Raw genomic sequence first — 25,723 nt, forward strand, 5'->3', positions numbered from 1 at the left:
ATATTCTTTATTTTAAAGTGATGTTCAAGATTTATTAGCTTTTAACGTTCCTAAACTGATGAACAAGCTGGAGACTAGAATCCTGAAAAGAAAAGTTTGTTAGTACAAATTGGGGTCTGGCTTATCTCTTGTGAACCCTAAACAACCTTTCTCCTTACAATTTATTCCCCCTCAGACCTCATTTTAATAAACATGTATGCTGTTACCCTATCCAATCAACTTTCCTCTTTCAGGTTTCTTTGTTATGTTGACTGTAAAAGGGGATGTAAGATAAAGATTGGGGTTCCCTCTTTGAGGAATCCCTTTTGTCTGAATATTCTGATAAATTGTAATAAAATGATCTTCCTGTCTCAGTTTGTCTCATTGGAAAAAATGCACACACGGAGGCAGGAGCCTGAAAAAGCCATATTTGGCCATCATAGGTGAATGTGGGAAGGGGCAATAAAAGGTACCTACTGGCTGAGGCAGGCCTGTCCTTGCTTCATGAAATGAGATAAGAAACCCTTTTCTTTGCTGCTCTGGAAGTTTGGAGGAGGAGTAGTTTTTGATGGAGCGCTTGCATGTGAGAAAGAGGGAGAGGTCAGGAAGTCTTGGTGTGTGTGTGTGTGTGTGTGTGTGTGTGTCCCCGTTAATCATGGCACATTTTGTTTTTGTAAGGAGTGACAGTAGCCCACTGCAGTTACCATTGGATATATCATTCTCCATATGAAGATAGAGTTCTAATTATTTGGTCCATAGACCAGTGGTCTCCAACTGTGGCAGCTTTAAGCCTTGGTGGACTTCAACTCCCAGAATTCCCTAGCCAGCTTTGCTGGCTGGGGAATTCTGGTAGTTGAAATCCACCAAGGCTTAAAATTGCCAAGATTGAAGACACCTACATAAATTACCCTGACTTCAGGGATGTCAATGTAATCCCTGGATTTCAGGGTCATCAACGGAGCCAAGTTCAAAAGAGTGGTGGACATAAGTGAAATAGGTCCAAGATGATCTGTTCTCCCCACTAAGTAGTTTATTACTGTTGTCTTAGACACTTTGATTGCATGCACATTCAAAAACAAGTATGTATGAGTTGTGAAATTCTAACTGACATTTCTGTTTTGCCTTTATGTTGGAATTAGGAAGTCAACCTCCTGCTGGTCAGCTAATTGGCCATGGCAAATCTTCTTGTAATAGCCCATTTGCTTTCTCCCCTTATCCATTGAAAAACATCACCATAACTGTTTTCTACGGTGTTGTATTTATTTTTATTGCTTTTTGAATTAATAAAAAGGACAATACAGTACCCAAAAATAATAGTGATAATGTTACATATATTGTCAAAGAGAGAAAAAACACACATAAAAAGTACTTTCACAAAAAGTGAAAAAATACGAAAATGTAATGTGTCTTTTAGAACGATAAACAGTTACAATTCTATATACTTGTCTAATGTAAATATTGAAGACATATCGTTGTGATACATTTATATGATTGTTTTAACCTACTTTATTCTGTATAAAGTAGTCCAATATTTCATTATATTTGTCCATGCAAAGCCTATATCTATAGGAAATTTAAGATTTAAGATACTTTATTTGTATGCCGCCCTTTTCCCTGGGGGGACTCAGGGCGGCTCACAGTTCAGGGGGAGGGGAGGACAAACCAAGTTACATATAAGACAATACATCGTTAAAAGCACAACATTCATACTATTCGGGGAGGGTTAGGGTCTTTAGCCCCAGGCCTGTCGGGACAGCCAGGTTTTAAGGGCTATGCGGAAGGTCTGGAGGGTGGTGAGGGTACGAATCTCCACGGGGAGTTCGTTCCATAGGGTCGGAGCTGCCACAGAGAAGGCTCTCCTCCGCGTGGTTGCCAGTCGACATTGACTGGCTGATGGAACTCGGAGGAGGCCTAATCTGTGGGATCTAATTGGTCGAGTGGAGGTAATTGGCAGTAGGCGGTCTCTCAAGTACCCAGATCCAATACCATGAAGGGCTTTGTAGGTGACAACTAGCACCTTGAAGCGTACCCGGAGATCAACAGGTAGCCAGTGCAGCTCGCGGAGGATAGGTGTTATGTGGGTGAATCTAGGTGCACCCACGATCGCTCGCGCGGCCGCATTCTGGACTAGCTGCAGTCGCCGAATACTCTTCAAGGGCAGCCCCATGTAGAGCACATTGCAGTACTCCAGCCTAGAGGTCACAAGGGCACGAGTGACTTGTGAGAGCCTCCCGGTTCAGGTAGGGACGCAACTGGTGCACCAGGCGAACCTGGGCAAATGCCCCCCTGGTCACAGCTTACAAATGGTGTTCAAAAGTCAGCTGTGGGTCCAGGAGGACTCCCAAGTTGCGGACCCTGTCTGAGGGGCGTAGTATTTGACCCCCCCAGCCTGAGAGATGGAACACTTGGCCAATTAGTGGGAGGGAAGCACAGCAGCCACTCGGTCTTATCCAGATTGAGCACAAGCTTGTTAACCCCCATCCAGTCTCTAACAGCCTCAAGGCCCTGGCTCATCACGTACATCGCTTCATTGAGTTGGCACGGGGCGGACAGATACAACTGTGTATCGTCCGCATACTGGTGGTATTTTATCCTGTGCCGTCGAATGATCTCGCCCAGCGGTTTCATGTAGATATTAAAAAGTAGGGGGGACAGGACCGAGCCCTGCGGCACCCCATATGTTAGGGGCCTAGGGGTCGATCTCTGCCCTCCGACTAACACCGACTGCGACCTGTCCAAGAGGTAAGAGGAGAACCACCGTAAAACAGTGCCTCCCACCCCCACCTCCCGCAGTCGTCGCAGAAGGATACCATGGTCGATGGTATCGAAAGCCGCCGAGAGGTCCAGGAGTACCAGGATGGAGGCATGGCCTCCATCCCTGGCTCTCCAGAGATCATCAGTCAATGCGACCAAAGCGGTTTCTGTGCTGTAGCCAGGCCTGAAGCCAGACTGGAATGGATCAAGATAACTAGCTTCCTCCAAGGACCGCTGGAGCTGAAAGGCCACCACCTTCTCAACAACCTTCCCCACAAAGGGGAGGTTGGAGACTGGACGATAGTTGTTTAGAACGATACAAATGTAGCCAATAAATTCTAAATAGTTTTTGTTGTATAAATTGTAATCGGAGATCCACTTCCACTGACATTCTTGCTACAGAAATTAAGACACTCTCCCATTATCTAGATAATATAGGAATATCTAATTCTATTTTACACTTTTTTTAACCTTTGCTTATTGAATTGATTTATTGATAACTATATATAAAAAGTAATAATAGGTTTTTTAAGTTTAAAGAACTTAACAAGCTGTTACAGTACCTCAAGTGTCTTAGAAACTGAAAATGCTGTTCTTCCAAATAATGTTAGCAAATGCTGTAATTGTAAATATTGCCAGTGACTTACATCTGATAAATGATTTATTTATCTTGGTGCATAGGATATGTTAAAAAAATTGTCTTAATCCATGAGTTGGTCTAAAGTCAATATGCCTGCTAAACTCTTTCAGTATTTGACTTTTAATAGTATTTAAGAATTATTGAAGTTGTAGTCTGCTCCTCAAAAATGATTTACAGAATTAAAATAATATACTTTCACACTGAAATCTATGAGCAACAAAGATCTGAAGACATCCTTTAAGTAGCTGATGAAACCAAAGAATTATAAATGCCAAGGATTACTTAAGTCTTCAACACACACACACACACACACACACAAAACACACTACAATACAATACAATACAATACAATACAATACAATACAATACAATAGCAGAGTTGGAAGGGACCTTGGAGGTCTTTTAGTCCAACCCCCTGCCTAGGCAGGAAACCCTATACCGTTTCAGACAAATGGCTATCCAACATCTTCTTAAAGACTTCCAGTGTTGGGGCATTCACAACTTCTGGAGGCAAGCTGTTCCATTGATTAATTGTTCTAACTGTCAGGAAATTTCTCCTCAGTTCTAAGTTGCTTCTCTCCTTGATTAGTTTCCATCCATTGCTTCTTGTTCTACCCTCAGGTGCCTTGGAAAATAGTTTGACTCCTTCTTCTTTGTGGCAACCCCTGAGATATTAGAACACTGCTCTCATGTCTCCCCTAGTCCTTTCTATTAAACTAGACATACCCAGTTCCTGCAACCGTTCTTCATATGTTTTAGTCTCCACTCCCCTAATCATCTTTGTTGCTCTTCTCTGCACTCTTTCTAGAGTCTCCACATCTTTTCTACATCGTGGTGACCAAAACTGAATGCAGTATTCCAAGTGTGGCCTTACCAAGGCATTATAAAGTAGTATTAACACTTCATGTGATCTTGATTCTATCCCTCTGTTTATGCAGCCTAGAACTGTTGACTTTTTTGGAAGCTGCTGCACACTGCTGGCTCATATTTAAATGGTTGTCCACTAGGACTCCAAGATCCCTTTCATAGTTACTAATGTTGAGCAAGGTACCACCTATACTGTACCTGTGCATTTCATTTTTGTTGCCTAAATATAGAATCTTACTCTTCACCATTGAATTTAATTTTATTAGATAGTGCCCAATGTTCAAGTTTGTCAAGATCCTTCTGTATCTTCAGCCTATCTTCTGGAGTGTTGGCTATTCCTGCCAGCTTGGTGTCATCTGCAAATTTGATGAGTTCCCCTTTTATTCCCTCATCCAAATCATTGATGAAGATGTTGAAGAGTACTGGGCCCAAAACAGAGCCTTGAGGTACTCCACTGCATACTTCCCTCCATGAAGATGCAGTTCCATTGAGGACTACACGTTGAGTGCGGTTGGTCAGCCAGTTACGAATCTATCTGGTGGTGATGCTGTCTAACCCACATTCTTCTACTTTATCTAGTAGTAGGTTATGGTCTACCTTATCAAATGCCTTACTGAAGTCCAAGTAATATCAACGGCATTCCTCTGGTCCACTATTTTTGTCACATTATCAAAGAATGCAGTAAGATTAGTCTGGCATGATCTGTTTTTGACAAATTCATGTTGGCTTTTGGCTATTACTTTGTTTGCTTCTAGGTATTCACTAATTCGTTGCTTGATTATCTTTTCCAGAATCTTTCCTGGTATTGAGGTCAGGCTGATAGGTCTGTAGTTTCCTGGATCTGTTTTTTTCCCCTTTTTTGAAGTTGGGAACCACATCAGCTCTTTTCCAGTCCTCTGGTATTTCCCCGGTGCTCCAAGATCTCTGAAAGATATAGTTCAGTGGTTCTGAGATCTCATCTGCCAGTTCATTCAGAACCCTGGGGTGTAATCCATCCGGTCCTGGTGATTTGAACTCGTCTAGGGTAGACAGGTGCTCACTTACCATTTTCGTCCCTATTTCAACTTGTGTTCCTAATCTGATTTTTGTGGTGCTGTTTTTGATAGGTTGGACTGTTTTATCCCTTTGTGAAAAGACAGATGCAAAAAATGAGTTAAATAGTTCTGCTTTCAGCTTGTTGCTTGTCACTTTCTTTCCACTTTCTCCCAGCAATGGACCAATTGTTTCCTTAATTTTTTTCTTGTTTTTAGCATGTTGGAAGAAGCTTTTTTGTTATTTTTTACTTTTGTGGCTAGTCTTTCTTCATTGTGAGCCTTAGCTTTCCTCACTTCATCTTTACATGCTCGGGCTATTTGCTGATATTCTGCCTTAGTTATGTCCCTCCCCCCCTTTTCCATTTTTTATACTTACCTTTTTTGTCTTTCAATTTGTCAGAGAGTTCTTTATGCAGCCATGGTGGTTTCTTTTGGGAGCTGTTATTTATCTTCTTCATTGGTATTGTGCTAGACTGGGCTTTTGAAATTACTTTTGAGACTTATAGATAAAGAACTGGAAAAGAAATCATGGAACTTTATTTTTATACAACTCCAGCAAGAATATTAAATGTACAAAAATGGAAAGACTCCAGTTACCTTGAATAGAGGAATGGTTGGTGAAGATTGCAAAGATAGCTAAATTTATCTATTTCATTAGAGGAAAGACATGATATTTACTGTTGAATTGAAGCAAGCCCCTTATAGACTTTTTGTAAGACGCAGAAAATAATCAAGTATGACTTACAGATTTGATAATTAGACAGAAATAGGTAATATAATAAAGAGAATGTTTTTGTAACCATAGAGTAAAAGGTATTTTTATTTGTAATTATACTTGCTGAAAACGAAATCAGCAACTTCGTGTTTTTTTGTTTGCATTTTTCTTTTTCACTGTTCTTCTTTCTCTTTTCTTTTTACTTTGTATTCTTGTTTTTATATTGTTTAAATTTTTAATAAAAATTATACATATATAAAATGTAAACATTTTAGTTGAAATCAAAATATTACACACAGCTAACTATGGTAGATAATAAATTGCCCTATGCTAAGCTGAAAACTATTGAATGCATGTATCAACCACCATTTAATAGGCAGAACCATTTTTAATTGGATGGACTTGCTATGATAGTTTACACAACTACTAGTTCTCTCTTTCTCTCTCTCTGAATTTTTTCACTTTGCTATTACATCTTGACTTTATATTACATTCTCCTTGAAAAAATTCTAATATTTCATGGTATGCTAATCATTAATGTTTATTTACATTCTCATTGATAATTGCTCAGAGCTGTAGAGGTGTTTTTGGGGGAAAACTGGATGTATATCTATTCCATATTCTCAATGCGGTACATTGAACATGATTTTTAAAATCTATATTAATCTTAGTTTTATCATATGACAAATAATCATGCCATCCAAATCATAAACTCATCTAGCTCCAGCTCCAAAAGCATTTTATTTCTCAGCAATGCCCACTCTCGCCTAACAAAACAGTAAGCAGCAAAATCCTATTTTAAGTCAGGTAAACCCAGTTCTGCTCTTTCTGTAGGAGAAGAGTCAGAGTCAAAAGGCCAATCAACCTGGAGTTGTCAAGTTCTCACAGTTGGTCCAAGTCCAGCTCCTCTTGACTTCTGTCAACTTTTATGTAGGGCCAATTTAGTGCTGACTGTTAGTAGACTAGATTCTTGTTTACAGACATGAGCAATAAATCAGCTTAACTGGAACTTAACAGTGAACCTGATTCTTCAAGCCTGACATTAATCAATTAAGAAGGAGAGGCAGAACCTGGAGGCAGAGTCAAGAGAGGAATCAGCACTAAGTTGGTGCTTAGAATTCAAGATGGGCTGCCCTTGGACAGCTTTTGTGGACGTAGTGTGACTCCAGGCTGATTTCTCTCTTGACTCTGCTTCCATGCTCTGCCTCTTCTTCTCCTACACTTTGCTCTGCAGGTTGTAATACATTATATTTAACTTAGTGGCTTTCCCCTTTTTATACAAGTGTAGATATGTCCTGCTATGGATACAGGGGTGCTTCAACTCCCCCGTTCAGCTTATTTTCCTCATTTATGTCCTTTGGACTCCCAGCATTCTGAGGCCCCTGCCAGGCCATTGCTGTCGTCTTGTTGCCACTGCTAACCAAGCATGCCTGGCCTGACTCTCTTTGTGAGGCAGCTGCTAGCCACACGAGGTTTTTTTCTTTGGGAAGTTTCTTCATAAGACATGGGGGAGATGGCCTCATGTGGCCAGCATCTGCCTTGTGAAAGGCCAGAGTGGGTATGCCTAGTCAACAGTGGGAGTAAGAAGATGGCAAATATCAGCTGGGGTGACAGAGCTCAGGACAGCAGGCGCCCTGGAGGGGTGAGGATGAGCCACATGCTGGGGCCAAGGTTTATGCTATGAAGGGCTTTGCTGTGTGCTGGGGATCATGGTGTAATGGAATGTGGATGATCTTGGGGACAGTCAGACAAGAGAGGCAGGAGCTCCTAATAGATTAACAGTCAGAGGAAGAAAACTTAGGAAGGACCTGCCGTAATGGATCAAACAGTTAAAAGTGGCAATGGGAAGTTTGTTCTTTCAGATGTGCAAGAATCTGTTAATGTGACGTTACAGTAAGAATTAGCTGACCTATCGGGATTCATTTCTGATTTACTTGGGAGGATGACATAGAGCTTTTTAGCGGGCCCAGAGTTCTGCTGTGCCAAGAAATCTCTTTGTATTGTGCTGCTAGGCTGGGTTGGAACTGGGCTTCATGTTGTGAAGAGCTTTGTGTGACAGCTCAGGGGTTTGTTGCAGCTCCAAACCTTTGGTGTGACAAGAAGTCCCTAAGCAGCAGCATGTCAAACAGCCTAGAGACTTGTATGCCATATAGGATGTGGGCAAGGGTTTTAACATCAAAGAGTTTTAATGCTGCCAGTATTATCCACCTTAATAAAAAAAATATCTTGATGTTGGTGAACATTCTTCAAGCCAACTGTGGTAAATTCAAAGCAACTGTATTCCAGGTTCACGCAGATACCCTCTACGATCTAAGGAAAATATAATGTTTGGCTTTTTCTGCTTTGAATCTGAAATATTGCATAGCCTTAAAATTACATGCAGAGCCAGTTTGATGTAGTGATTAAGCCAACAGATTAGAAATCAGGAGATCATGAATTCTAATCTCTGTTTAGGCATAAAACCATCTGGGTGACCTTGAGGCAGCCACTCATTCTCAGCCCTAGGAAAGAGGCAATGGCAAATCATTTTTTTAAAAATAACTTTGCTAAGAAAACTGCAGAGACTAGTCTAAGCAGTTACCAGGATTCAACACCAGCTTGAAGGCATATATATATTTCTTATGACTGTTATACAGAAGCTGCCATATTCACTTCAAAATAATAACTCCGTTTTTCAAGAATTTCTTATTAAATTATCTAGAAAAGTATTTCTCAACAACAAAATGAAGTAGGAAAAAATATAACAAAAGGACTGCAAAGTGCTTTCCATGTGTTTAAAGTTATATTGTACAGAGCTATATTGTAAAGACAATGAATAATGTTAGTACCTAATAAATATTCTCTTGTCATCTTCTACACATAACTTAAAACTTGATTATCTTTTGGTGAAATTCCTGGGATAGAATCCAAGAGTGATTTTGAGAAGACTCAAAGGCACATGGCAAGCTATATGAGAAAAGAAAGTAGAAGGAAGTCCTATTGGCCAAACAGACATATACTCACATAAAATCTACCCCAAATTTTCCTATGGAGCTACTAGGATACTAAATACATTATATCCTATCATTATTTTCTGAAATTCTAGAATAGATTTAGGAATGTTATCCTGTAAATAAACTGGAGTTCACATATTTATTTAATTAACATGCTTTGCAAAAGCATGTCAATCTTTAATAAGCCAAATATAACTTTATTTATAAGTACATATTTGTTTGTTATTCTATAAATGTATGTAATTAGTGCTTTAATGAGGTAGGAGCTAAAAGTCACAAAATATCAACTGCTGCAACTCTTGCAAAATAACAATATAGGGGAGGACTAATAGGAGATGACAGTGAATAAGCATGCTCATTAATGCAAAATTTTAAAAGGTCCATTAAAAATGGAAAATAGAGAGTGAGAGTGAAATGAAATATTCAAGAGAGAATGAAGTAGGCTGAAAACTTGAAAAGAAGGATTTCAGTATTTTATTAGTATACACTGCAGTGTTTCATTCTGGATACACTGTTGGTCAGCGATTTGTATATATTTTTCCAATCATCATTAATATTCTTTTTTAAAGCTGTCTCCTTAAACTTTGAGGCTTAAATAAATAAGTGGTGGACTGTTGGCAACATGTTGATCCCCTATAGATATCTTAATCTCCTTAATGACCAGAAGAAAATTCTGGGTTCATAGAGTTTCATCACTATATGAATTTTGTGAAACTTCAGGATTGAAGTTTATAATGAAGTGAAACTTCATTATGTAGTAATTTTTTTCAATATGAATGTTCATTAAAGTACATTTCTCTATAAGTTCTAGATTGCTTTTCCTGCATCTGCTTCATGTCTTTCAAGTAAAAGTGTACTTTCACTTTTTATCCTCATACTTATGGCAGCTCATGTTAATTTCCCCCCCCTCAAGTTGACTATGGATGGTAACAGTGTTAATCTAACAAATCTGAAAAGCCCCAAGTAATGGAAATCTATAGTTATCTCAGGATTACCTGGATAATACTTTGATATATTTTTTTTAGCTGCTGGGTGCGAGGATATAATTTTATCCAGTCATGCACTACTCTTATCTAATCAAATATTATCTATTCGATTTCATACTGTAAATAATAAAAACCTGTTTCTACAATTTCCTCATGCATTAATTAATTAATTAATTAATGTATTTTTTGCCATTGAAATATGTTCAATTCTCAGAGAATTGCCTTGAGAAGTCCCTGCAATTTTTTTTACAAGATTTTTCTAAAATGGTTTACTCTTGCCTTCTGAGAGGTCTGAGGGATGATGACTGTAGCCCAAGGTCACCCAGCTGGCTTTGTGCCTAAAACAGGTCCAGAAATCATAGTCTCCCAATTCTTAACCACTACACCAAGCTGCCTCTCAATATATTAATAGTATGATGCAATGTATGTTTCCTCTGAATTATCTCTATATTCAGTTAGGGTTACTGTTAATTAAGTTTCACATATTTGCAGCTTTAATTATGTGAATCAAGTCTAGATATGTTTTGAAGTCATGCTACACATATGGACAATTGCTCAGATAAAATTTAATTGTGTACTAATCATAAATTTAATTGGTGGTCAGAAATAATAGTTCTCTGGATGATAATCAGTATGATATTTATTTATTTACTTACTCATCTTACTAGGCTTATATGCTATTTGAGTCATTACCAATTCTTAGCAGCTTATGTATCCTTAACCTACCTTTGTAGGTAAGATTAGAACAATATATAATTAAAAATAAAATGTAAGCTACTGTTGACTTGCTACACAAAATGCAAAGCAAATAATACACATGATGATTATGGTGTTTAAGGCGTAAATAATAGACTTGACCATTCAGATTGAGCAATGTCTTGTACTATATAGATAACAACTTTACAGATTATTCAAATACTTTATGAAACATTTTAAAAGATTTTTCTTTCTCTTTAGAAGAGGCTACAGAAAGAACTGCTAGCTTTGCAGAATGACCCGCCACCAGGAATGACCTTGAATGAAAAGAGTGTACAAAATTCAATTACGCAGTAAGTATGTGTAATTTTATTACAGATGTGTCTAAGATATGATTTGTAGGAAGATGCAAACATACTTGCCATTATTATATCACTAAATACTTAGTTTGATCCACTTATCCTGTTTATATTGCTATCAGACTTGGATATATATAGTGTTTATTTAGATGCATGTTTTAAAAAGATACATTTTTACCATGAGTTATCGTGTGGCAAGATGGATGCTAATAAATTTTACAAATAAGCAAATACCTCCTATTTATTTTAGTAAGGGAGGGAGAATGCTCCAACATTTTATCACAATTTAAACTTTTTAAACAATCTAGATTTGTGATATTAAGCATGAAATACTGCTTTGTAACATATATAGGCAATATGATAACTATGAAAATAAATGGCAATCCTCAAATTCTACTTATGAATTTATTTATACCTATATGCATAGTCTGTATGAGTGAGATATTTTTTGCTTTGGGGCATTGGCAACACATTTTGTTTGTCCCCTGCCATGAACAGATTGATTATTTTAAAGTTCTACCCATTCTCTCTCTACTACAAGGTGGCAGGACCCATTCATAAGGGGGGCTATGTGATGGTTATCAATGAAGGACTTGTTTTCCCAACTGTTATTTTTGCATATTATTATGAATGGTTGTTTTATTATATTTTTACTTCTGTTAGCTGCCTAGAATTACTGATTGCAAGATGGGTGGCTATATAAATTTACTTAAGGAAATAAAAAAAAATGGTCCAGCATGTGCCAGATGAATGCAGTTGGGTTTCACAGTGTAATAGTTGGAATTCCTGATGATCAGCTGCTGAGGCCTTAATCATCACTGGAATAAGGAGCTGGTGATGGCACTGCACCAGATTATTCCTGTGTGGCCTCTATTTTTTATAGTTCCTTTAAGGTCCCCTGGTTTTTACAGTTCATCTTGTGCATCCCACTGCTTACTGTAGTCATCTTACAGAAAAAAAAATGCAGTGCATTCTTGATGACCACTAAGAAGCATCAGCTGGTCCAAAATACAGCAGAATGGAAGTATCTTCATATGCTTATGTACATTTCTACTTTGTGAGTTACACTAGTGACCAGAGTGCTTTTGAATGTAATTCAAGGTATTGTTTTCCCATAAAGGCCCTCAGATGGAACAACATTCTCTTGAGACTTATATACCCAACCTTACCTGCCTTTTAAAAGGCATTTGAAGTCTTTTCTCTCCTCAGATATTGGCTCTAGAAATGGTATTACCTATTAGTTGTTGTTTTTTTGTCCCTGACACTTACATATTTATATGTTGTTGTTTTATACTTTTATTGTGTTTATATTTATATATTCTGCAATTTTATTTATATAATTTATATCATATCACTATTGACTATGTTGGCTGAGATTATTGAGATTTTTATTTCGGTAGTAGCTGGTGGATCAACCACATGTTGTTCTCTACCATTTTGGTAAAAGCAGGATGGTTGAGAAATATATGGCTTTAAAGAAAGTAATATGCTCTATAATAATATCTGTAAGCAGTAAGCTGAAGGAAACTATTGCATGCAACATAGGAGTGAGATAAGCAATATTTTAATTTCAATTCCTGTCAGCATCAATACATGTGCCCTATGTAAGGGATTGTGGAAGTTTAATTCCAGATAATCTGCACCAGATTGCTTGTTCCTGACCTAGAGACAAGTAGAATTCTTCAATTAAAGTGAGTAAATATGTTGCAGGAAAATATTGAGTTAGCTTCAGCTAACTTTAGAATTGTTTCATTACTAGAACCACATTCCACACAAGGTTTTTTTTCTCTTCATAGCATTTTCCTACAAGTCTCTTCCCCCCCCCCCCTATCAACTAAGTGTTGTTCCATTGGTTATGACAGAAATTGATTGACCCAGCTTATTGTCTGAGCCTGATGTGGGCTGAGAGAGAGTGACTGGTCCAAAGTCACCTAGCTGGTTTTCATGCCTAAAGCAGATTATAACTCACAATCTCCTGGTTTTGTAGCCTGCTGCTTTAACTATTAAATCAGGTATGTCCAACCTCTTGCCTTAAGGCCTGAACAACTGGTAATGCAGCCCCACAAGATATAATAAAAATAATAAAAAGTTAAGGAATTTTGTTGTTTACATATATTAACTATATTATATATTTTATGTTGCCCCAAACAATTCCTCTTTGTTCAGTGTGGCCCAGGCAAGCCAAACGTTTGAACAATCATCCACTAGATCAAATTGCCTCTCACTCCTTACAAGAATTTCTACTCCAGAAATCTCAGCTGATCATAAATGTCTCCCTTCTCTAAGGCAGCAGCATAACAGTGTAGAAATAAGCAAGTAACAAGCAGTGGGTAACTTTAATAAGGGCTGTAAAAAGTTTTAATCTTTTTAGTTTGATTTGTTATTGCGGTATGATGCAGTATATGCATTTATTTAAAAACAGCAGACATATTCAATGAAAACAGGAATTGGAGTTAAAACCTTACTGAATAATCAAGAAGTAGAATTTTATTAGTGTATATTGTGAAGCCCTATTTAGTTGGGCTCAATCAGGGAAGCAAGAAATATGAGTAAGGTATCTTTAATTCTAGGTTGGAATAAATACAGAATCTTGTACACCATAAAGTAATGTTCCACCCTCATTTATAATGATTTCATTAAAGCAGAACTTCTGAATGGTTTAGGAAATTTCTTCATACTTTTTGCCATCTAGCCGCTATTTTGGGAAATGACTTGCTGGTGATTTGTCTTACTTCTTTTGATTGTGAATATCTATTCTTCCATTTCTTTCTCAACCTCCTCACAATTTCTAAGAGGAAAGATGATAATTTGAGAATGATTCAGGAGGCAGTTAAGAAAATACCAGTACATAGCTATCCATTGCTCTGTTGTCAGGGAATTGATAAAACAGCCTAGTGATTCAGAGAAAGGGGATTAGAAATTGAAGAATTATCTGTCTTGGATTCAACAGTCCAATTGTTAATACAATATTTCTGTAATCTAACTTCATTATTTTTCAAAGGAGAATATTTATGGAGAATATTACATTTGGTAAAGTACATAAAATGATCTTTTTTTTAAAAAAGGAGCCTATAATTCTAGGATTTTTAAGATGCGTTTTTGAAATTGGGGACTAGGGTAGCAATTTGCAAACAGTAACTTACATCAGGTTACTTACAGAAGATCAAATACTATAGTTATATGTTTTCATCATTGTAAACCATTTTCTTTCCAAAGGTGGATAGTAGACATGGAAGGGGCTTCTGGAACATTATATGAAGGGGAGAAATTTCAACTGCTATTTAAATTCAGTAGTCGGTATCCATTTGATTCTCCTCAGGTAATTTATTATATGCTCAATTAAATTATAAAATATTTGGTAACATTGAATGTTTATTTTATTGAATTTTTTGTTAGGATAGCTCTTTAGAAAACAGCAAGAATGGTTTAATTATATATCTGGTACTTGCAGGGGTTGAATGAAAAGCAATGTGTCCAATAGTGTAAGACATCAAAAGATAGCAATAATGATATGGTAGAAGCTTTGAGGTGTTCTTTTTTGGCAAGTTCTTGTTCAGAAATTCCTGTGCTATTGTTTGTAAAGTGGAAACCTACAGTGAGTATTTGTTGGCAGGCTTTAAGCAATGTGCTGTGATTGAATTTTTGACTGCTGAATGTGTCTTTCCATTCACCACTAAATGTAGAATTTTTTTTAATGTTGATGACTGCATTAACTTTAATATGTGTTTTTGAACCAAGACATGGAAAGTTGGTGAATTGTGAACAGTTGATTTTCAGTTTGTGATAAAAAATGAGGTTAGCTGAGGAGTTTCATTTGAGAACGGTTGATGAACTAGGACAATTGGCAGATTACTCAAAGAGAAATTGCTATCCATCTCATGGGAACATAAGGGTCATAATATTGATGTGCTTTAATATTGGAAGCTTTATCAAGATATATTTCTTGCATGCTGACAGCAGAAATGGAAAGTTGAAGCTTTGGTTGATATTTGCCAGCACTTGAGACATGCTACTGGAATGAAATTGAAGACATTCTTTATATCATTATGACAGCTGATAAAACATGTTTGTCATTATGGCCCAGAAATAAAGCATTAGTCCATTCAATTACATCATAAAGCTTTACCTGTAAAAAAAATTTCAAAACTCAGGCTTTAGCAGGAAAATTCATGTGTTACAGGTTTTTTTTCCATGTATGTGTATGTGCACACACATAGATGTTACTTACATAGATTTCCTTGAATCCAAAGTCACAATTACCTCAAAACTTTACACTGCAAGAAACGTTTCAAACAATCAGAGCTGAGAAGGAAATGTCCTGTAATGTAACAACACTAGGGCTCAGCCCTCACAAGCAATCCACAAGATAATTGCAAAGTTGGATCTCTCCATCTTACCAACTTGGCTCTGTGCGACTTCCATTTTTTTTCTAAATTAAAGAAATATTTCCATGGGATATTTGACACAATGAAGAGGTTAAAAAGTACTATTAAGCAGCCAAGTTCTGAACTGCATATTCTGAATTGCAGAGTTGCATAACACATGATCAGGATTGATTACTCTGTCAGTAGAAAGTATTAAGATTCTTTTAAGATGTTTAACTTATATAACCTGTATGAATAATCTGTATAGAAAACTTTCAGCTAAAAAAGCTAAGAGTAGTAAAAACAAAATAGGAAAAAAATCATATGGATGACATTTACCTGACAAGAATAAATATATAAAGGTGTATTTTCTTCTGTGAGAACCTAATTAAATAAAGGAGCAAAGAAGCAATGCTTTTCTAGCTTTAAACTGAAACATTGGGTACATGACAAAATAAAATGAGACTGATGAAAGCAAATATATTTATTCTGGGCAAAATAAAAACTACCAGTTTTATTTTAAATATAAATATAAATACATTCAAAATCCCTCAAAAAATAGCAAGGTTAGCAGTTATTGACACTTTAAATGAAAGAATGTACACCGCTACACAATTTATGATATCAAGCAATTTCCTATGCTGGAATTATTTACTTGTATAATTTAAAATATTTTAAATTTGTGTATTGACATGTAACTCTTAAATTAAATCCATTTCTTCTCGCATATCAAATTGTCTCAGGTGTGACTGTGGAAGAGGAAAGGAGTTGACACTTTAAAAATTGGATTTTATGCTGTATTACCATTATAACTTCTATTTTTGATTTTTAGTATGTCCTTTGGGTTGGTTTCTTTAACAATGATATACATATTATTTTAACTGCTGGAATTTTCACCTAATATACTTACAATTAGTTATATAAGAGAACAAATAAATACACAATATGTGTTTATACAAATGTACTGGGTTTTAAACTAAATAATGGAAATTAGAGTAACTAGGACATTATTAAACCCTATGACCATAAACTGGGCTCATCTGGAAAGACTGAGCAAGGGTGGGGGGACTTGAACAATTTCATTACTAGCTATATAATCACAGTACAGATACTCTTTGACTTACAGCAGTTCATTTAGTGGCCATTTGAAGTTACGGCACTGAAAAAAATGACTTATGACCATTTTTCACATTTAACAACCATTGAGACATCCTCCTGGTCATGTGATCAAAATTCAGGTGCTTGACAACTGACTCATTTCTAATGGTTGCAATGTCCCAAGTCATGTGATCACCTTTTGTGACCTTCTGACAAGCAAAGTCAACGGGTAGATTGTGATTGTGCAGTGATTTACTTAATAACTTTGGCAATAAAGGTCGTAAGATGGGGCAAAACTCACTTAACAATTGTCACTTAGCAACAGAAATGTTGGACTCAGTTGTGGTCGTAAGTTGAAGACTACCTAATTAGGCAATAGCACCTGAAGTAGCAGAATGTACATAACAGAATATAACAGAGAAACAGAGTTGAAAGAGAGATTGGAGGGTTTCTAGTCCAGGAGACCATATGCCATTTCAGGCAAATGGCTGTCCATTGTTGGAGCACCGACAGTTTATGGAGGCAAGCCATTCCATTGATTAATTGGTCTCACTATCAGGAAATTTCTAGGTTCGTTCATTCCTTAATTAGTTTCCATTCATTGCTTTTTATTCTGCCTTCAAGTGTTTTGGAGAATTGGTTGACCCACTCTTCCTTGTGACAGACCCTCAAATATTGGAAAACTGCTGTCATTGTCACCCCTAGTCCTTCTTTTCACTAGATTAGACATACCCAATTCCTACAGCTGTTCTTCATATGTTTTAGTTTTCAGCCCCCTAATCATCTTTACAATCATTCTAGATTCTAAACATCATTTTTATATTGTGGTGACCAAAACTGTATGCAATATATGTGTGTCTATTATAAAATAGTATTTCATATTATTCTATCTGTTAATGCAGGCTGTGACTGCTGGCTTTTTTGTAGTTCCAGCACACTGCTGGCTCATATTTAAGTGGTTGTCCAATAGGACTCCTAAATCCCTCACATTTACTACTATTGAGTCAGCTACCATCTATTCTGTACCTGTGCAACATACTGAATGATAAAATTTGATTAAATTCAAAACTGAATGTGATATATGAAAGATCAAATTTGATTCATACCCTTCTAACATCTGTTATTTTACAGATTATGTCCATGTTTGAATTCAAATGTTTTTGTATAAAAATTGAATATTTTACAAATAGCATTAGTATACTTTTTGATCTATTACGTTAATAAAATATTAACTTGATTTTTACTTTATAGGTTGTGTTTACTGGTGAAAATATTCCTGTTCATCCTCACGTTTATAGCAATGGACATATCTGTTTATCTATTCTAACAGAAGACTGGTCTCCAGCTCTTTCAGTGCAATCAGTTTGTCTTAGCATTATCAGCATGCTTTCAAGCTGCAAAGAAAAGGTATGAATTTAAAGATAAGGTTGTTATAAGTTTAATGATAGTAGGATGCCCCACTCTGAACCAATTATGTTTCTTTTTCTCTTTAATGACATTTAGTGGACTCTAAAATAGGTATATTGTTAAATAATGCACTTCAAAAAATTTCAGAAGGGTTAATTTATGTAACTACAATACAAACTAGTTAGATTACAACCAACCATTTTTCTTTCCAACCTTTGGAGACCAACAAAACAGAATAATTGTCTTCAAAAGAATGTTCATTACCTAGTTTCACTGAAATTAGTGTCAAGTTCCTGCTTCACGTTGCCACATTTCTTAATTTACATAGAGTATCGAGAAACCCTGAAAAGTTCATTGGACAGCTTATGAATGTCACAGCTGATAATGGGTATTTAGTGAGATATTTGTACTGTACACTTAGTAAGCTTAATATTAATAACATTTTGGATGCTATCTGAAGCAAATTATAAATGTTTTAAAACCCTGTAATGGTTTTCTTTCTAAAATAAAATTCAGCTTGTAGCAGAGCACACTTGGGCACAAATGAAATTATGATGGCTCTTTGTATAGTTGCAGATAATTTCATTGGTATATGTTGCAGTGTTATAATATCTAAATTGTGTCTTGCTTAGATTGAGACTATTCATGTATGACTTAAAGAGAACAAATATGAAAACATATTCATGCAATATAGCAATCTTTCTGACATGCTATTCATACTTGATATCTTTTACTAAAAATCTGTGTGTGTGTGTGTAAAGCGAAATGCCATTCACACTGCATCACGAAATCTTCAGAATCGTAAAGCCTACAAACTTGACATTTGGCATGTATGTTCCTCTTGGTTTCCAGGTGCTAGCTAAGAAAGGATTTTTTGAAATGACCATCAGATCATTAGTATTTCCGGGGGGGGGGAGATAAAAGGAGGGTTTGGGAGGAAGGGATGGAGACAGAGAGAGTGCAGGGGAAGGAAGGAGGGGCTTGGCTGAGGAAAAAAAGAAAAAACTGGAAGGGAATAGGGTAGCAGAGGCTTCTGTAGGTCAAGCCTGAGTGAAATAATGGGATAGGATAGCAGAGGCTTCTGTGGGCCAAGACTGAGGGGAGATAAGGGACTAGAATAACAGAGGCTTCTGTAGGGCAAGCCTGAGGGAAAGAAAGGGATAGAATAAAGAACGCTTCTGTGGGACAAGCCTGAGGGAGAGAAGGGGATAGGCTAGAGGAGAATTTTGTGGAGCAAGCTGAGAGAGAGAAGGGGATAAGATAGGAGAGGTATCTGTGGGGCAAGCCTGAGGGAGAGAAAGGGATAGGAGAGGATCAATAGGGCCAGCCTGAGGAAGAGAAGGGGGGTAAGATATGAGAGGCCTCTGTATAGCAAGCCTGAGGAGAGAAGGGGAGAGGAGAGGCTGATCAGAACTACTCATTAATTTTCAAGCTATGTGTCGATTTATCAAGCCCAATCACATAGTTTCGTAGCAGAGTACAGGTATTCAGCTATTATATTATAAATACTAGATAATACATATGCAGAATACAGTTAGAAGAACATTTTCTTCCAATATATTCAAAGTGTGTGGTGAGGAAGAAGTAGGAGGAGGAAGACTTCTGATTATTATTTCCTTTAGAAACTGCTATTGAAAGTTTGGTAGAGAAATATTTTCTTCTATCGTTTAGCCTGCTTATGTATTATTCACTTATTTATTTCTTTATCCAGTTTATTTTTTGACACAACTTGAGGGTTTTTCCAAACCTGTACTGGTTACATGCTAGTTTTCTCTACTTTATTTAAACATGACTAAGAGAGGTATTACATTTGTTTAAATATGTGTGCCTGTAAGTTAGGAATTTTAAAATCTCCTGAAAAATTAACAATTTATTCCCTCATGTTGTGTAAGAGTCAAGGAGAAGTCGAAAGTATTGCAAACCAGGAATAAAATCTTGGAAAGGAACTTATATTTTTTCCAGGGCGCTGCTCAGGGGAGTCCAAGCAAGGGTTAAATACAGCCAAACTGCCCAGAGCTGAATTGAAACTTTAAGCCACGCCTCTGGTGCTGATTATTCCCAGATTTTTCAATTCAGCTAGCCCAGTGAACGGGCTTTAAGTTTCTCTTCATTTGTTTTATTAGCTTGGACTCTCTTGAGCATTTACTGTGAGTATTTTCAGTTTAGGGGGTGATCAGGTTGAGTGAGTGTAATTAGATTTTTTTAAATTCGTTTCTAACTCGCTCTTCGGTTCTCCAGCGTCCTGCTTAACTCCCAGGTGCCGCACGGAATGCAGGCAGCTGCTGGGGCAAGCGCGTGGGTCGGAGTGCCGACGCCAGCGCTGTTGCAACCCTTGCTGGGGAGGGGGAAAGCCCCGCTGAGGCTCCTGCGGTTGGCGTCTGTGCCTTTGGTGGCCAACGTGCAGGTGTGGTGCCTCAGAGCTCCGGATGGTTTGGCAGCATCTTTTAAAGTAATTAGATCTTCCGGTCGCCATTTTAGGAGCTATTTGCAGTTTCGGTTTCTGATTTCAACCTCATGGCAGCTGCCTGCAGCCTGATTCACAGCAGGTGCCGCCAGGAGCCACTCTTTGTCCAGCCTGGCTGGCAATTAGGTGTATTCCTTTCACCTGAGCGGCAAGGATTGGGGCCGCTGGTCACAAGTCTCATTCCTGCAATGCTGGGAGCTGTTAACGCTTGTGCTTTATTCCACCTGCTGAATATTGCTGCTGTAATCCCTTCACGTCTCTTCAGAGTGTCTGCTGGTTTTCAGGGTTTGCAGGGCTTTTGCAAGGTGGTGAGTGGAGGTTGTCCCTGATTATCTTGGCCCACAGTTACTAATGGCTGAGCAGGCTTCCGAGGATTTCACCCAGGCAGAGGGTTCCTCCAGGGTTTTCTCCAGGCAGGCTGGTGTGGCTGCCAGGGAGGCCATCAGGGGCTCCAAACCATACTCCAGGCCAACCCCTAAGCAGGGATCAGGGCCGGACAAGGATGCTTTACGCCGTCAAAAGGCCCTTGAAAAGCAATTCTCCAAGGCCCAGCACCAAATGCAGTCCTCCCAATCGGTGTCTCCTGAGGAGCCTGCCATGGAGGTTCCTCCAGCCCAGCCAAGGCCTGTTTCAGACAGCGAGGATGAGGGCCGGGAGTTTTCCCCCACAGCTTCCATGTCTAGGGCAGTGTCTCCAGGGGCCTCGATGGTAGATTAGGCTGATCTTTTCATTTGCCCTTCGGACCTAGAAGAAGGCCTTGCCTCAGGTCCCTTGGCTCCTCAACTTCCACCTTCATGGCCCAAACCCAGAGCTCGGCCCATGGAGGATCTTGGGCCTGATCTTTCAGTGGAAATGCAGGAAATTATCAACAGGGCCATTTCCCAGGGCATCAAAGAGGGCATGTTGCACAAGGGCAAACACACCTGCAAGACTAAACACCTAGAGCCCCAGCCAGTTCATGTGGTTGCTTTTCCCCCATGTCCCCTGCATTCCCCCCACTCCTCTTCTGGTTCTGAGGCTTTGGACTGGGAGGAGGGGGATGACATTCTGCCTGTTAAGGAGGCTGAATTCTCAGGGGAGGAAGGAGCAGCGGCTCAAAAGCCCTCTTCATCGGGACTATTTAACATTGCAAATTTCAAAACCATTTTGGACAAGGCCAAGCTGGCCACCCATATGGGGTCCACTCCACCTGTTCAAGCTCCTGCTGAACTGGATGACTTATCTGGGGATTTGTTTGAGGAACGGGTCTCAGTCCAGGAGATCATTCCTATTCCCAAGATGTTTCTTAATTTGGTTCAGAAACAATGGGCAGAGCCTGCTACTATGGCTACCTCCTCTAGCAATGATAAGAAGCTGTACACTTTGGATGCTAGCCTGGAGGATTTACTTAAGCTGCCTCCTATCGATCCTCCGGTAGCGGCCCTCACCTCGACATCAGTGATTCCACCTGATTTGTTAGAGGGTCTTAAGGCTGAGGATAAGTAATCTGAGAATGTCTGTCATAAGACACACCAGGCAGCTGCATGGGCAATTAAGACGTCTGCCTCGGCTTCCTTTCTTTCCAGGGCCGCTCTCCTCTGGTTAAGGCGGTTAATGGCAAGGGTTCCAGTTAAGGATACCAAGTTAAGGCAGGAGATTAACAAAAATCATGGCTGCCACCGAGTATACTGCTGATGCCACCCTCAGTGCGGCTAAGTTCGCTTCTCAGGCCCTGGCTTCAAATGTCACCACCAGGCGTCTCTTATGGCTGAGGCATTGGAACGTGGACATGCGTTCCAAGTGGAAGTTAGTTTCTGCCCCCTTCAAAGGGGTCAAACTCTTTGGGGAGATGTTGGATCCAGTCCTAGTGGAAAATAATGACAAAAAGAAGGTGATGCCGTCGGTTTCTAAGAAATCCGATAAGAAGGGCTTTTACTCCTACAGAAGGCAGTCCTTTCGGAACTCGGAACCTTCTTCCAGTTCTGCTCAGTCGCATCGGCCATTCAACCAGAGGTGGACAGGTCCCAGGACCGTCAGTCCTTTTGGGACAGGGGTTGCCAACCATATTACTCCAGACGCCCTTTTTTTGGGGGGGGGGAGCTGGCTCCCGCCCTTTCAGAAAGTATAAGTGACTGTTGGGAATCAGCTCCCATAGGAGGGTGGCTCCAATTGTTTCACGCCCAGTGGGAGTAGGTCACGTCGGACCAGTGGGTATTACAAAAGATCCAACTGGGTCTCACCCTAGAATTCCTCTCTCTTCCTCCCCGTCATTTTATCAGGTGTCCCGTTCCCTCGTGTCCTGTCAAAAGATCCCTCATGGAACAGGAAATATGACATCTCAGGGAGATCAGGGCCATAGAGCCGGTACCTCCTGGTCAGGAGGGGACAAGGTTCTATTCCATCCTGTTTCTGGTCCCCAAAAACTCCGGAAGGTGGAGGGGGATCCTAGATTTAAAACGGCTAAATTATCATGTCACCTATCAGAGGTTCAAGATGCAGTCCCTCCAGTCGATCCTGGGCTGCATCAGGCCGGGAGACATCTTAACCTCCATAGACCTAAAAGAGGCCTACCTCCACGTAGCCATCCACAAAGCCCACCGCAGATACCTGAGGTTCACTTACGCCAGTCAGCACTACCAGTACTGGGCCATGCCGTTCGGCCTGTCATCGGCCCCCAGGACGTTCACCAAGGTCCTCGCAGCAGTGGCGGCGTTCCTCAGGTTGCGACCAGTAAGGCTGCACTGCTATTTAGATGATGTGCTCATCCAGTCATCATCCCCCCAGCAGGCGGTCGAGGATCTGCAGTACACTATGTAGGTTCTCCGGAGTCATGGCTTTTCCATCAACTTGGAAAAAAGCTATCTTCACCCCACCACCAGGCTTCAGCATCTAGGGGCTGTCATCGACACCGTAACCTGCCAGGTCTTCCTATCACCAGAGAGGGTGGAGAGCCTCAGGGAGATGGCCATACAGGTACGGCGGTCTCCTCATGCCAAGATCGTGCTGCTGTCACAGCTCCTGGGCAAGATGATATCTTGCCTATTCATTGTTCTGTGGGCACGTCTTCACTCTCGTCCCCTCCAGTGGCTCCTGCTGCCCTATCAAAGGGCCAACGAGAGCAGCTCACCGAGGCTCGTTCCGGTCTCCGTGAAGGTGCTTTGCTCACTCGGATGGTGGTTGTCTCCTGCCCTGAAGAAGGGGTCTCCGTTCAAGGAGCCGACCCAGCTCACCATCACGACAGATGCCAGTCTGTACGGTTGGGGGGCCCACTTCCGCAACCAGATAGCTCAGGGCAGGTGGTCCTCGACTGAAGCATCGCACAGCATCAACTGGTTGGAGCTGAGGGCGGTCTGGTTGGCCCTGCTTTGGTTTCAGACGGGCATTCAGGGTCATCATGACGGACAACATCGCGACGAAGGCACACATCAACCGCCAGGGGGGCACGCAGTCCAGGTCCTTGATGTCGGAAGCCGACGACCTAGGTCAGTGGGCGGAGCTCCATCTGCTGTCCATACAGGCGGAGCACATCTCCGGCATGGTGAACACCCAGGCGGACTGGCTAAGCAGGGTGACTGTCGATCACTCGGAGTGGTGCCTGCACCCGCAGCTGTTCCACAGCATAGTTTAGAGGTTTGGTTGCCCCCAGGTGGACCTGTTCGCAACAGTGGCCAACTCTCATCTTCCCAGGTTCTTCACCAGGTTCCATGACTCGAGGGCTGAGGGGGTAAACGCTCTTCACTGCCCTTGGCCGAAGGAACTGCTCTACGCCTTTCCCCCGTTGCCTCTTCTTCCCAGAGTCATCAGGAAGATCCTGGCAGAGGCAGCGGAGATCCTTCTAGTAGCCCCCTTTTGGCCCAGGAGGACCTGGTTTGCTGATCTGGTGAGTCTGTTCATCCAGAGCCCCAGTGGCTACAACTAGCCATTTGGCACTTGAGAGGGATCTCTTAAGCATGGACAACCTTTCCACCAAGGTGATCAGCACCATTCAGGTGTCACATCGTCCTTCCACGACTCGGATTTACGACGCCACCTGGAGGGACTTTGTTACCTGGTGTTCTTCCAGAGGTGTTTCAGCTTCTTTAGCTTCGATTCCTGTCATTCTGGACTTTCTGCAAGACGGCCTTGATAAGGGTTTGGCGCCTAACACTCTTTGTCGTCAGGTTGCTGCCCTCTCCACCATCCTGGCCCCTGAGGGTCACCTTTCTCCCGTCCGTCACCCCACCATTTGCAGTTTTCTCAGGGGGGTGACTAACCTGAGTCCCCCGATGGTTCACAGATACTCGACTTGGGACCTTAATGTCGCTTTGCGGGCTCTGGTTGAACCGCCGTTCAAGCCCCTCCGTTCAGCCAGCTTGAAACATCTGACCTTTAAGACCGTTTTTCTCATTGCCATCACCTTGGCTAGATGTATCTCTGAGCTGGCTGCTTGTCTGTCCATGAGGATTTGTGCTTGTTTCACCAAGACAGGGTGGAAGCCAGGCCCCTCCCGAATGATGAATGTATGTTGCTTATTGTTTTTATTATATGTGTCTATGTTACTGTTTGCATTTCCCCCTCCCTGATTTTATGTGAGCCGCCCTGAGTCCCCTCAGGGAAAAGGGCGGCCTACAAATGTCAATAAAATCAAAAAATCAAATCAAAATCCTTTGGGTGGACTCTTCTTTCATGCCTAAAATTAATTCCTGGTTCTACCGGGCCCAGGAAGTCATCCTCCCTGACTTCTGTCCGCATCCGAGACATCCTCACGAGGAGCGCTGGCACAAGCTGCATGTTCGCAGGATACTATGCAAATACATCAAGCGTACGGCCAGTTTTCGACGCTCTCTTGGTTGTATCCTTCCAGCCATCATCTCAGGGCAAGAAGGTCTCCTCATCTACGATTGGCAGTTGGCTTAGGGCCTGCATCGCTCTCGCCCATGTTCTGCAGTCTCGACCGGTACCCAGTCGCATCACGGCGCATTCGACCAGAAGTACTGCCATCACCGCAGCCTAGGCGACGCGGGCTCCCATTTAGGAGATTTGCAGAGCGGCCACATGGACTTCCTTATCTCCGTTTGTGCGGAATTACAAGTTGGACAAGTTTGCTTCAGAGGAAGGGGTCTTTGGGAGGCGTGTTCTACAGGGTACTCATTCCAGCGGAGAGACCCTGTCTACTTCTGCTTCCCGCCCTAGTGACATTTAGCTTGGGTATGTCCCTTTCTTGGACTCTCCTGAGCAGCGCCCTGGAAAAGGACAATTGACTTACCTGAAGGGTCGTTTTCAGAGTGCTGCGAAGGAGAGTCCACCCCACCCTGGGGTCTGGCTCCGCTGTTATTGCGTTTGTTTCCTTGGATGTTCCAGTTGGACTTGTTCCGGTTGTGTTTCTTGTTGATCCAATGTTGGACTTCT

The 25,723-nt window shown here is 40.5% G+C and overlaps 2 protein-coding genes across 3 annotated transcripts in view; one reads left to right on the forward strand and one right to left on the reverse strand.

Annotated features, from left to right (window-relative positions):
• Window positions 1–25,723, reverse strand: part of GDAP1 (ganglioside induced differentiation associated protein 1) — a 357,570-nt gene that overhangs the window by 169,129 nt on the left and 162,718 nt on the right. The window lies entirely within an intron of this gene.
• UBE2W (ubiquitin conjugating enzyme E2 W) overlaps window positions 1–25,723 on the forward strand; it is a 31,256-nt gene that overhangs the window by 759 nt on the left and 4,774 nt on the right. The window contains exons 2-4 of one of the 2 annotated variants that reach the window (XM_087706939.1): window positions 10,926–11,017; window positions 14,240–14,342; window positions 17,737–17,892. In XM_087706939.1, the coding sequence (XP_087563065.1) occupies window positions 10,926–11,017; window positions 14,240–14,342; window positions 17,737–17,892 (351 nt within the window). The remainder of the gene's footprint in view (window positions 1–10,925; window positions 11,018–14,239; window positions 14,343–17,736; window positions 17,893–25,723) is intronic. The other variant, XM_087706941.1, reaches the window with a different exon arrangement.

The sequence above is a fragment of the Thamnophis sirtalis genome, unplaced genomic scaffold, assembly GCF_051295495.1.
Source record: "Thamnophis sirtalis isolate CommonGarterSnake01/CBP01778 unplaced genomic scaffold, rThaSir2_p1.2 scaffold_2, whole genome shotgun sequence".
Classification (NCBI taxonomy): domain Eukaryota; kingdom Metazoa; phylum Chordata; class Lepidosauria; order Squamata; family Natricidae; genus Thamnophis; species Thamnophis sirtalis.